Consider the following 14371-nt stretch of genomic DNA (forward strand, 5'->3'; position numbering starts at 1 on the left):
TTTTTGTGTAAACTGGCTCTACAGACATGGAAAATATGCTAAACACTAGTAATGATTAGTGAGTTGACTCATTCACAACCCATCATAAAGCTTTTTCACTGGAAAATGCCACTCAATATGGCAAGAAAAAATTGTAAAAGTAAAACTAAAATGCAGTCAATCTTTGTACAGCTTTCCACATTCTAATGTGCCATTTTGTTCTCTGTTCAAACATTTGTGTACCATCCTGTAAATCCCAGCTTGGATGTTTACATAATTATTCTTTCACACAGAATGAAGGAGATGTAAAGAAGAGACAGACATTTTCTGGGCAAAAGGAACAGAAGCTAGCAGAAACAGGACTGTGATTCCTAATTAATTCAAAGTTAATTGCATTGTTGATAATCGTGCACTTAAAATCTTCATATGGAAAATGTTTATGGCAGCAAATTGACAGTAATTTAAGTACATTAAATCTTACTACCATTAAAAGAAAAAGATGAATGTTACATTAAGCAAGTTTAAGAGAATGGTAAAGTCTAGTTCTTGTTTAACAAAACAAGTAGCAAATCATTCAAATGGCCAACCTAGAATCTCAAAGCACAGTTAAGAGTAGTAGTTGAATTTCAAGATGGTACCAAGCCATATGGCCTGTCTTGGGCCATCAGTGACACTGGCTGGCAATTTTGCTTTTATTTCCACACTGTGATGAGCACAAAATAGTGAGGGGGGAAATAAAAGACACATAGATCTTATTTGGCAAGTAGGGTCAACAAATCTATTTTCTTATTTTGGAAAGAATCAAGATAGTGTTCGTTAAATGAAGATACATGTTCAATTGGCTATTTTCACTGAAGAGCTACATGGTGGAATGAAATGAACCTTGGCATTAGCTCTGGGTTTAAATGCTGCTTTGTTATAAACAGCAAGACTATTTTTTTTTTAATTTTAGTGTCTTATTATGTAAAAGACATGATTAAGGGAAAGTGAGAAGAAATAATGGATGTGAATGACCACCGCTACAAATGGGAATCCAATAAATTTTAGTTTTAATAATCTACCCAATTTAAAGCAAAATATAATTATCTTTATCATTGAAATTAAATACTTACAACTCTCTACTTTGTATAGAAAGGCATTTCCACGTAATGCTTAACTATCTTAGTACTCTAATACGTAACTTGGGCTTTTTGCAATAACATTTCAGATGGGTGGGTTATTGATACCGTGATGCATTGGGGTTCTTGACGTGGCCTACAGACTCGTAGTGAAACAATTTTGTGCTTTTTAAACTAATTCCAAATATACATGGTGAGCCAAAAGTACATTAAGTCACCGGATAAATATGATATTTCCCTAGAGTTTCAATTTTGTTCAAAGTTTTACAAGACAAAGCATATGATATTAAAGCAAATATACTGATTGATCAGGAATAGAATACATATTTTCTTTTTCCTGAACTTAAGCATATTTGGTAGAAAGATGTTATAAGCGTTGGCCCAATTGATATTTATAATACTCACCTCAATGTTACTAATGAAGTATTTTTCAGTAAGGTATTTTGTTGTCACTTTACTACTGTCACAAGAAAAGCAGTGCATTTCTAAATTACTAGTTGAAGCTGTTTTCGGAAGTGGGAGATGATTAAATGAAAGTTTATCCATTTAGGAGGTTCACTAAACTGGTCCATTTATCATTCATGTTGGAAAACAACCAACTCAGCAAAACTGCTGTGCCAACAGAGCTGGTCCAATGGGGTTTCTACCAAAGTGAGTCTAAAACCAACTCACTGAGAAAGAAAGAAATCCAAATTTAAGTTTCCTTTGACAAAGCCCTCATATTTGAATTAACGTGGATATCCATAATACAAACTAATGGCTAAATATTGCTTAATTTCCTACAGCCTATTGCTTAAACGTCAAAAATCAGAAATAGTAGGCTTACAGGAGATAACTACAAAATAAACAGATTATTCTTTGATGTTTAGTGGAGGAAATGATTCATTATTTCTGGAAATTTAGTCAAATGTTTCCTGAAAAATAAATGGGAATGATGAACTAGAATAGAATAAATAGAAACCGACAAAAGAAACATAAATTGTTTAACACTTTTGTCAGAAAAAATGTTTACAGTATTTGGGGAATAAAATAACAGGTGGTTTTGTTCTCAGATTGCACAATGATTCTTGGATATTAGATGTATTTCAACGCATCCATAGTGAAGAAAGCAAGTTTTTCATACCGTATGATTTGGAGATTTCCAATCAGGAGCTCAGTAACATAGTGAAAAGGTCTGAGCAATGGAGAGGAATCAATGGTAACAGAAGGAAGGTGAGTTGGTTTGAAGTAGATTTGTTTTTTGACTGCACAAGAGAAACGTATTCTGTTAGCCTATCAGTACGTTGTTAAATTTCCTCACATTGTTCTTGAAGCCATTTATTATTGAATTTGACTGCCACCATGATACAAATCTTGCAACTCAACTGTATATTGATTATTTTTTATGAGTTGAAATGAGGAAACACAGCCAGGTATTTCTTAGAGTGCTGCAGTGTTATTTTCTTACAGAAATATTTATTGATACCTGCTGTATATATATTGGGCAAAATTATACAAGGGTTGTAAAGAATATAAAAGAAGTGAGTGATGGATTTCCCATATGTGACATAATAGTTGGCTTCAGTGTCATCTTGGGAGAACAGGAGGAAGAGAATATTATTTCTGGTTTTCTCCTTTGATGCCTTTGTTAGTCAGCCCTCTTGATTTTCTTCCCTCTTTCAATAATCTCCTTTACGGACTTCTCCATTGGCTTCTTCAGCCTCTTTTGTGTTAATATCTTCCAGGGCTCTGTATTTGGTTTATTTCTCTTCTTACTAGACACACTATCCTTTCTTTAACCCCCTTTGAAATGCGTCTTTCATCCTTCCAAAGATTATCAAATGTGTATCTCAAGGCTACACCTCTATTCTGAGTTCTAAAGTAATATAATCCAACAGCCTACTTGATGTCTTTCAGTGCATGCCTCAAAGATACCTAAAATCCAGTATGTTCCAAACAAAATTGACTTCACACATATTGTTAATTAACAAATGCATTTTGCTTGTGCCACGAAACTACAGCACTTACACATCCATAATGCACATGGCATTTTCATCTGTTCAATCATAAAGATCCAAAACTCCGAGTATTCCTAGACTCTTCTTTGTCTCCTAGTTTTTTTTTTTTCCAATTTGATCATCCAGTTAGTTCCACTGATTTTACTTTCTTAGTATCGACACTTCTCTATTTCATTTACTACTGTATGTCTATGACCTCCATATCCATCTTCTGAAGAATAGCAATACTTTGCTAACTACTTCACCTTCAGTCTCCTGCTACATTTGTCACATCGTCATACTGGCCATGAATTCATTCTTTAGAATATTTAGAAATATTTAGAATATTTCTAAAATCTGACCCTGCATTTCCTTGTCATAAACCCTTTGCTGGAAGAACAATTGCCCATTGCCTGAAGAATAAAAGCCAAAATGCATACTATTATGTTTTTGCCGTTTGATGTGATTCTCCAGGGATGTCTCCTGTATCCATATTCCTCCCCTCCCTTCTTGGCCTTCTTCTGGCCAAATGCTTCCTACTAAAATACCAGTAGGCCACTCAAAAATAAGGATAATTTGCTAAATGTGTTATACTGTTGTATATTACCATCCATTGCTCTCTGTTTGGGGGAGCGCCTTCCAAGTCCTCAGATACTATCTGGCAAACTATTTCTTCTCCCAGGCTTATCTTGAATGTTGCTTCTCTAGGGTCTTTCCAGAGAGGACCATCTCCTTTTTGCCAAAACCTGGTTGACCTGACCCTTCTAACACATAAATTGACAATTACTTGCCTGTGTTTCCCTCTTCTTCTTTAAATTAAGATCTTCTTGTGCAATAGAGTGGCTCCTCCATCTTTGTGTTCTCCATCTTTAATAGTATCTGCAGAACATAGTACATTTTTACTGCCTATTCATTCAGTGCATAAACTAACGCATGCATGAATGATTGAATAACTGAATAGATTTCATTGTCCATATAACATACATATAATCTACCTCATTCCGTTTTCTACATGATAGGGACCTAAACATTAGCTTGAAAAAAATTTTCACATGGATTTGCTATTAATATATGCAATATGTTTTGAACTCTGTTAATTTGATAGATAAATATAACATTACAGGAGACGTTTTCATGACGGCTGTCCCTGATTTGAAAGAAAACATATTTCACGTTACCATATATTCATCCTGGTTTCTTCTTCAAAAATCCTTGGCAACAGCATAATTTTTAAAAGGCCCAAATTGTTGGGGCACCCAGCTGGCTCAGTTGATAGAGCATGCAATTCTGGATATCAGGGTTGTGAGTTTGAGCCCCACATTGGGTGTAGAGATTACTTAAAAAAGATAAACAGAATTTAAAAAGGCTCAAATTGTTGAAATAATCCTAAAAGTTAAGCAAAGAGCCCTTTCATCATAGGATATTGTCAAAGTGGCTGGGGTAAGTAGAGTGTGTTTACTTCATTATTATATTTCACAAGATAGTTTAGGAATTTGGAAGCAATCCAAAGTTGAATACCAAAATGATTTCAGTTGAATAATAAGGGGAGATGGATGGGGATAAAAAGGGAGAGAAAAAAATGAATGTTTAGATGCTAGAAAGAAAATTAATGGAGATTGTGAAATTCCTTAATTCTTTAAAATTAATATTAATTCCCTTCTTTATAAAATGGCTTGGCTGGCCCATGATGGACAACTGTACAGTGTATACAGTGTATACACATTGAGATGGATCAGAGAAAAGAAAATTTGTTTAAATGCAGTTAAAGTAAATAATTTAATCAAAGGCATTTGTGTCTCAAGTAAAATATTTTGGCTTAGATTCTTTGGGGCCATTAACAGAAATTAATATTTCTAGATCAATTGCTGTTGTTTATTCCCCAACATGAAGAAACTTGGCATCCATCAGTGATGAGATTCACAGAGATATTCATACAAATCATTTGAAAATCTGTAGAGCACCTGTTATTTCTTGTTGTGGGGGTGATGTTTATTAAGCATACAGAAACATTCTTAAATTTAAATGATTGTTGTGTCTCTTTGTGACCTAATATTTATACTATGAATACTTCCTCTTACTTATGATTAATTTTTAATGTTCTTCTTATTAACCTGTTTTGTGTTTGTCTGCTTAGTTTATTTCAACAGGGAAGCAAGATAGTCCTGTTGAACCATTGATGTACTAATTTCAAGATACAATGCTGGTTTAATTTTGACTAATCATCTATAACCTAAAATGCTAAATTAAGAGTGGAATAGACACTTGAACATCAAAGTGTTTCAAATAAGTAGTCTAGAATTTTTATGATTTAAAAATTTGATCTAGATCTTTGCCATCATACTAGCTATTAAGCACACGCTTCTCATTTTTATGCTCTGGATTAAAAATTGCCACACAAATGGACACTTTATAATATGCTTAATTTCCTTTTATTAAATTGATAAATGCAAAAGCACAGAACACATTTACACTCTGATGAGAATTTAGGATTATTGCATTTTGTAATTTTTATATTGTTCATACATATAATTTGTCATTTGCACAAAGACAGCCACATGATAATTTCAAAGTATTTTGACCATTTTTTTAAAAGGAAAAGGTCACTTTCAGTAGTCAGAAAAGACATCATTCTATTAAACTAATTTGCCTACATGCAAATTTTGTCATTTTTACCTCATTAACTATTTATCATGAGTAAAAATATATATATTCATGAAGGGGCAGCTCACAGCCTGATGAAATTGGAACTAATATTTTGCAACTCTAATGATTTTTTGCATCCTTAATTAGATAGCATAAGGTTGATATGATTAGGTCAGGATGTAGTGTTTTTCATTAAAATACATTTTAGAAGCTGTATTCATAATCTGCCCTTGCAATTAAATAATGAGCCTATGAATTTAATATTATCTACCCAATTATTATCCCATGCAAACGTATACCTTTAATAAATTTGTGCCCTAGGACCTTCATTAACAACAGTAGAAATGATATTTCTAGGTACATAGATTGAATGGCTATGGTTAAACTTATGTAATGGTTTTAAACATATCAGGAAGCCAAGCTTCAATACTTAGGAGCTTAATTCCAAAATGTGCCTTACTATTTGTTGAAGACTAATTTACATTGTAATTATTTTCTTAAAGAAACTACCACTTTAAAAGGGGCTATTGAAGCTCATAAAAATAGCGGAATGTTAGACTGAGAGGAAGGTGGGAGAAAGTTGTGCCTCGTGGGACAGTGGACCATAAAGTTAGAGATCCATTCAAGTAGAGTAATTGGAAAGCATAAAACTTAAAATGTCTATTTCTCAAGTGTCTGTATTATCTGGGGAACTACCCGATGCTATTAATGAAGATTATTATTTTTGTAGTTGTACATTAAGATAGTTTTTATTAATAGATGGCTAGACAATGGGATTATATGAGGGACTCTTATTATGAATGTAGACGGGGGAACACAAGCACCCAGACATGTACCCTGCTTTGTCTTCTTTGTATAGGTGTTGCTATTTATGTACTACTTTTGTGCACTTGCATAGTGACTGTAACAATGTTTCAGTTCTTTAGTTCATTCTTGATGAAATTCTGTTATGAAGGTTACATACAATGTATAATTTTTAATAAAAGGAGATAATTAAGAAAAGCTGAATTTACATTTAGTAAATTATACAGCAAGCATTGAACCCTAAGCATTGTTATTGACACAACATGTCACAATTGTGTTACGATGTGGCTACACTGTTTTCCTAGAAATACTATGCCTTTCTACTTGGGGGATGCAGTCAGGGAGGAAGAAAAGCTTCAGCAGGATCATGAGTGGCAAGGTGGTAGCAAATAGATAAAATGGAAGCCTGTTGATGGGGATTTGGCATGGAGATGCTTTATAGTGTCTTTATTTTCCACACTGAAGAGACCGTGAGTAGAGGTATAGTAGCAGGAAATGCCAGGGCAAGTTTGAAAACTGAAAGCAATTTGTTTGGGCTGGAACAAAGGGCAAAGGGCAGAAGAAAGGGAAAGATCAGCCTGGAGGAGTTTAACTGAAAATGTGCACAAGAGTGGGGGCTATATTTTTATGATAGGCAATGGAAGGCCATTGAAAGCTTTAGTAAAAAGGAGGGAATTCATTCAGTTAAGACTTTGGGTTGCCTTTGGACTGAATTCTGTAATTTGCTTATTTTAAAGTTCCAAAATTTTTAATGCACTCAGTCTAATAATACATAGTTCAATTTTCCACCCTTAAGTGTTGTTATTCAGCGAAGGCCTAAATTATCCATGGCACTTTCTAACTATTCAATTCAACTCAATATCACCATCACTTACAGATTGTGTGTTACATGCCATCAAGTATTAAGCATCCTGATCTGCAGTGGACGGATAAGTCTATTTCTCAAGTGTCTGTATTATCTGGGAATCACCAAATACAACTAATGAAGGCTATTATGTTTGTTGTTGTGTGTTAGAATAATTTTTATTAATAGATGGCTATACAATGGAATTACGTAAGGGACTCTAATCATGAATGTGCACAGGGAAAAACAAGCTTGCAAGCTTGATGGGAACTTGAAAGGAGGTGAAGATAAATAACTACATTGGATCTAGCCAAATTTAAAATCAGGAATGGAATGGGGAACCAAGTGGAAATGGAAACTGGGAGTCAAACTGAATTCAAAATGGTAGGTGGCAGAATGGTGACTACAATGTATAGCACCCTTGAATCTTGTCAATTCAAAGGGGAAATGGGCTGCTTTGATTACAGGAGGTGGGAAGTAGGGGTTTCATTTAGTAAGAGCTAAGGAATCTTTTTCACTCCTTACATCAAGAGAACAAAAGGTGAGCGCTCAAACCATCTACATGTAACACTTCCTGGCCCCTGAACATGATTCCAGTGAATTTCATACATGCAGGATTTACCCGTGGAGGCTCCACTTCCAAAATAACTGAAAAGCCTTTTACACTAAGTGTCAGGCGCAAGAATAAGTACTCACAGTAATAAATAAGCACTTTGGATATCAGGACAGAATTTTTAGTGAAAGAGACATTTACATCAGTGTAGGAATGTGAATGAACAGGTCTTTCTTGGGAAGTTAGTAGACTAGATTTTAAACACCGACTTTATTGCATTGAAAAAGAACATCAAATTTTTGTTGTTCTTGCTAGTAAAGAACATATCTTAGGGACCCCTGGGTGAATACATCCTAAAAGTATGCCTCAATTATCTTAAACATAGGGGTTTCTGCTCAGTAATCAAATACATATTCTGAACTCCATATCCAGTGTTATTTTCTTCTTGCATTGAACCAATTTCCAATTCTACAGAGGCATTAAGACACCTTTTAAAAGTTTTTATATGAGGGGCTCACTTGGTTAAGAGTCTGACTTTATTATCAGAAAACTCAAAAAAAAAAAGAGTCCGACTTCAGCTCAGGTCATGATCTCATGGTCCGTGAGTTCGAGCCCTGCATCAGGGATTTTTTGTTTCCCTCTCTCTTTCTCTGCCCTTTCCCTGCTCACATTCTGTCTGTCTCTCTTTCTCTCAATAATGAATAAATATTTAGAGGTTATTATATGAATGTGGACTGTAATTAGAGCTGTTAACATCATAGAGCTTCCAATTTTTGCACAAAGAAGATTGATATTGAGCCGACTAATTTGAAAATACAAATCTTAGCTATAATTTTAAAATTTACTGATAAAAGAAGATGATTTAAAAGGTATATGACTACTGACATTTCTCTTTTGCTTTGTTTTTTAAATCATGATGAGCAAGGGGTGGAGGAAAATACTCTGTGTTGGCATCGTGGTTTTGGTTAATTGATATATATTTCTCCCTTGATCTTTTTTAGCTCTGAACTTGTGGGTTGTCTGTTTGTAACTTTCCCAGTATATTGTTAAACATTTGAAAGGTCATTTGGCCTTGGAAAGATTGATCTTTTCCATAAAATGAAAATGATAGGTCACTACTAAGGAAAGGAATAACTTAGAGCTTTCTGAAGATACCATAAATGTTTGGGTTTTAAAGATTGACAAAGACTTACTTAGATTTTGTTAAGTAGTCTCTCCCTTGATTCTAAAATCATTTCTATTTGAAGTTTAAGTGTAATCCATATGTTTTTGATTCATTAACACTTAATTTGTCAGCATCTCTTTACTGGAGTGGTATATAGCTGCCTTTTCATCTTTTTTTATAAGCTTATTTTCCTCAGACACAGGAAATCAAGTTTTTCTAAGAGTAAACAAACTTAAACTCAAAGAGACAGGAGAGAGTTTTGTTTGTAACAAAGCACCTATTAGCTTTGAACTACTTGTATACTTGGTATGCAAATTTCTTCTTTAAGGTTCCCTAAGATTCAGATACATTTGTAATTAACTGAGGCACAGTACACAGCTTTCTGTTTTATTATTTATTGAATTTTCCTACTATCTTACTCTAATTTCTCTTCATGATAAAACAGCCAACTGCTAACATATTAATGAACAAGCCATTAATGATAGTTATTTAATTGCCCTCTTATTATTTATTCTTATTAATAATGCAAAAGCTACTTATCTTTTAATAATTATGTGGTGGGAAATGGAATTTCATGTAAAGCATTAAACAATGTTCTTTTTTTTTTTCCTTTGGAAGTACAATGTTCTTTAACAGAAAGAATGAAAGTCAAACTCCTTTCCATATCTGGCTGTTTGAGAAGCACAAGTTCCCCAGCATTACTTGTGTTTGGATAGACTTCCAAGAGATGAAAATACAACCCTAATGAAATGCTAGCTCTACCATTAGCCTTTATCCTTTTTAACTTACCTAATTTCTGTTCGGAGTTATTTGGGCTTTTAAGAGTCACAAAGCCTGAATAAATTAGAGTTGCAAAAATGTCACCATAATATTACTACCTCTTCAGAGAAACCCTTTGCTTGGCTTTTAGCATTCATGTTTTTTGATAGATAGGTCAAAGGGAATTTTTCAAAGGAGCTTAGAATTTAAGCAATATAGTCTTAAGAACAAAGGGGAGAAATAAGTAGCTCTTACTGTAGCCCAGTCACTATGTCAATCAATTTGTACGTTGGTTCATTTAATTTTCAAAGCAAATATATGTGGTGGATATTATTTCCATTTAACAGGTGAGGAAACTGGGGCTCAGAGAGATGAAACAACTTCATGCATCCATCTATTCATTTATTTGCCACTTATTTATGAATCATCTAATACGAAGTAAGTGCTTTTTTCTTAGATGCAGGTGAAAGTAAGATGAAACAGTATCTCTTCCTTTATAGTACAGTCAGGAAGTTAAATAGCTGTGGCTATAATACCAATACAGTAAGATGGTAGAATAAAAGAGCAATGCGCTGGGCAATATGGTGGTAGCTTGAACAAAGATAGAGTTGTTAAAGTAAATTTGAAGATCTAATTGGCTTTATTAAGGAATTCAAGCGTTGGGCAGCGTCCCATCTGGCAAGCAGAGGGCAGCTCTGAAGAGTTGTACAAGAATGGAAGGTTTTTCTAGGAAGGAGGTGGGACAGCAAAGTTAACAAAGGAAAAAAAAAAGATTATTTGACACATTCACTCTCTTTTAGGGGAAAGGCTGAGAGTCTTGTTGTGCAGATTACCTCCTCTTCTTTTGAGGCCCTGGAGGAGAGGGAGAGCCCACATGACAGACAGATTGGTGCTGCTCAGAAAATTCTTGACTGATGGTAAAGACTACATTTCCAGGGGAGTTTGGAACTGCAATTAGGTTGGGTAACGAGCCTCAGTTTGGTGACTTGGCCCTAGTGACTTCATTTGGGGCCCTGTGGTTTTCTCTTTAAGACTCTTAACCCCTTGGAAAAGGCCATTAAAGATCTCACACAGGAGAAGATTATTGCAATAGGTATTCAAGAAGAAGAGTGGTTCAAAGATAAATTGGGCACCAAGGCCTGGGCTCTCCAAGCACAAGATGAAATATGATATTTCAGAGAACAGAAAAGAATTTAGGGTGTCTGGAACATGGCTAATGGAAGGCAATAGGGAACACTAAGGCTGGATAAATAGACAAGAAAGGACACATATTAGTACCTCACTTTCGGTGTGCTTTCCAAAACCACAGTTCCCAGTAATTAAAAATGAGTTGGTCTAAAAATGACCCATGAAAGACTGTAAAGTGGCGTCAAAGGTTACAAAAACATACATAGAATTTTCACATGATTGTATCTTCCTTTGATGTGGGAGTATGGGAAAGTTAGCTTCTCTTCTTTGAGCTTTTGTAAATTTCCTACTAATTTTCATGACGAATACATATTATTTTCATATTTGGAAAAAGACCTATGAAAGTGTCCTTTGTAAGGAGAAAGTATCAAGCAGAATATAAAGTCCTTTGCAAGCTACCACCACATACCATTCAGGAGCATCCAGTCTATAGGAAGAATGAGACAGCTGAAAGTAGCGATTCATGCGATGCTCAGAAATAGGTGTTCGAGCCCTGACAGTCTGTCTGCTACATAATGGCCTCATGATTCATCTTCAGACACAGAGGAAAGAAAATCACAGACAGCATTAACATTGTAAGAATGTACTGGCCAACCTTGTCACAGTGTCTCTTATCCTTTCTGATTCCTTTTCCAATTTGATGGAAGATGCATCTTTCTTAATTTGGCAGCAGAAACGGTGTCTCCTGATGAGATTTAGTTGGTTGTTTCTCTTTGTTCACATTTCCTTCTTTCTAGTTAGAAATGCAGTTTGCTTTCCATTGTCACCAGCAACAGTAGCAGTTGTGGTTTATGCCTCGATTAGGTCCTAAAACACGGCTAAGCTGCTGTATATTTGGCAGGAACAGAGCCACCATGCAGTGCTCCAAGTGACACATGCACACCGCCATCTACATTTAGCTCCTGGTTTCCAGGCTGGTCCCTTGGCTTCTTCTCAGGCAAGCTGTTGGAAAAGCTCTCATTGTCCCTCTACAGCCTGTCAGCAGGTCAGGCTATGACTCATTTGTCCTCGTGTTTTAGATTCTTGCTTATTTTTAATTTCTTGACATAAAAAGTGTGTTTCTGGAGTTGGGGGGCACATTTTTATCAAACAAATCTTGCTGTATCCAAAGGTTTGATCTTCTAGATTATTTTAAAACCATTGTTCTATTGTTTTTTGGTTTTTGTTTTTTTTTTCTTTTTTTACATTTGGCTGATTGATATTCCTTTCCTGGGTCTTTTTTTATTTTTTTCCCTTAAATGAGCAGCAGTCAACGTTTATTAGAGTATAAGATCAGAAAGTAAGAATAGTATGAAAGCTCTCATTACCAAGACTGGGCATTCAAAAGTGAGTACCCCCCTGGTCTCTTCTAATTGTCTTAGTCACATATAAAACTTAAAAATTGAGGGCAGTAAGCTTAATTTTGTCATTAGGATGGAATGAGCTATGCCAATAAGTGTTTTTGTTTTTAACAAAGAACACAGTTCTTTAAGTAAATGGTCAGTTTCTTTTAAAATGTATACAATGCTTTTAGATATGGCAAAATCTAAAGGATAGGTCAAAAGAATCTTCAGTAGAGGGAATTTACTTCTCTTGATCAAGAGGTATTTGACCTTAAACTCTAGGCCTTCTACCTGAGAGAATAATCACAATCTGATCAGGGAGAGAGATACTGATACTAACTGTGCGTTGGTTCACCTCATACCATTTCTTTATACCACATATCACCAAAGGAATTTTTAATTCGCAAAACAAATTGTCCCTATTGCCAATTTCTTTTAATGCCTATAGTCTACTTTTAAAACCTGTAATTTTCATTTCTTAATTTCCTATGTAGCCAAGAAATAAGCTAAATCTCCTTTTCAAGAGGTCTTTGAACATCCCTAAAAATATAATTAAACACTTAAGAGTAGTCAGTAGCCTCTACTAAGATAAACATTGAGTTAGGCAATAAAGGTCTTATTTTATTACTTTAAAACATTTTTGCCTCTTTAGAATGGGTAAAATACTTTAACTACTTTAGTAAGATATAAATTACAACTATAACGGTAACCCATTTGAAGGGCCCGATTCAGTGGTCTTTATCATGTTAGCAGAGTTCTGTAATCCTCACCATAATTTAATTTTAGAACATTTTCATCACCTCAAATGTTATCATGGAAATGGAAATTTAATCAAAAAATAAAAATTCTAGAACTTGCAATTATGGAGAGCCAACCTTTATGTATGCATGTATGTATTTAATGTTTGTTTGTTTGTTTGTTTGTTTGTTTATTTATTTATTTATTATTTAGAGAGAGAGAGAGACAGAGAAGGGAGAGAGAGAATCCCAAGCAGGCTCCATGCTGTCAGTGCAGAGCCCGATGTGGGCCTCCATCCCACAAACCTTGAGATCATGACCTGAGGCGAAATCAAGAGTCAGAAGCTTAAGCCATTATTAAGCCACCCAGGTGTTCCTGTGGAGAACTCACTTTTAAATCCCGGTTCAAGGAACAATGAATGCTTCAGGTACTTCAGAGATCCATGACAAACCTGAGTTGATTTTAAAATGTTCAAGCCAGAAGGATCCAACCAATTTTTTTTTTGTTTTTACTAAGATTTTTTAAAGGGATTTTAGAACAATAGAGCCCAGAGAATTTTGACCCAATGCTCAATAATAGATGCCAGGAAAAATAGTTATTAATAGTGTGAGTTTTTTTTTCTCTTGAGCCTCATGATAGCTCTTATGATGTTCTGTTGTTCATATCATAACATTATGTAAAAGGAAATGGTATCAAAGATCACTGAGGTTAAAAGAGAATGGGTTCTGTTATGATAATAGTCCTATTCTGAGGCTCTCATTTCGTTTGCCTTAACTTCAGGGTCATTGAAAATACCCACTACAGTTTTTACTTAAAACACCCAAATTTTGGAGCATTTGGGGGTCTCAGTCGGTGGAGTGTCCAACTCTTGGTTCCGGTTCAAGTCATGATCTCACAGTTTGTAAGTTTGAGCCACACATTGGGGGCCCCATGCTGACAGTGTGGAGCCTGCTTGGGATTCTCTCTCTTTTCCTCTCTCTCTGCCTCTCTCCCCCTCACTCTGTTTCTCTCTCAACATAAATAAACTTTATAAAACACCCAAATATTCTTAGTATTTTTCTCTTCTAAAAAGAATATAGAACAATTTCAATCCTGAAGCAGATGTATTAATTATCTGTAAGCAGTGGTGGAGATTGACCTAATTAACAGTTTACTCTCATCTCCTTTATTACCATACCTGGAAGGGAGTTGTTATTTTCTGCGGTACTTAAACACAGACGCACACTTCTGTGCATCTCCTGAGTCCAGGAAGAATCATGTAGGAACAGAGAACTTTACTGAA

The 14371-nt window shown here is 35.0% G+C and overlaps 1 protein-coding gene across 1 annotated transcript in view; it reads left to right on the forward strand.

Moving 5' to 3' along the window:
• The window catches only part of LOC120246219, a gene marked incomplete at its 5' end in the record, with an annotated part of 228496 nt that overhangs the window by 157636 nt on the left and 56489 nt on the right, over nucleotides 1-14371 (forward strand). Inside the window, one exon of the mRNA XM_039253656.1 lies at nucleotides 2150-2309. Coding sequence (XP_039109587.1) covers nucleotides 2150-2309 — 160 coding nt within the window. The remainder of the gene's footprint in view (nucleotides 1-2149; nucleotides 2310-14371) is intronic.

Source organism: Hyaena hyaena, unplaced genomic scaffold (genome assembly GCF_003009895.1).
Source record: "Hyaena hyaena isolate Hyena2069 unplaced genomic scaffold, ASM300989v1 scaffold_455, whole genome shotgun sequence".
In the NCBI taxonomy this organism is placed as follows: Eukaryota; Metazoa; Chordata; class Mammalia; order Carnivora; family Hyaenidae; genus Hyaena; species Hyaena hyaena.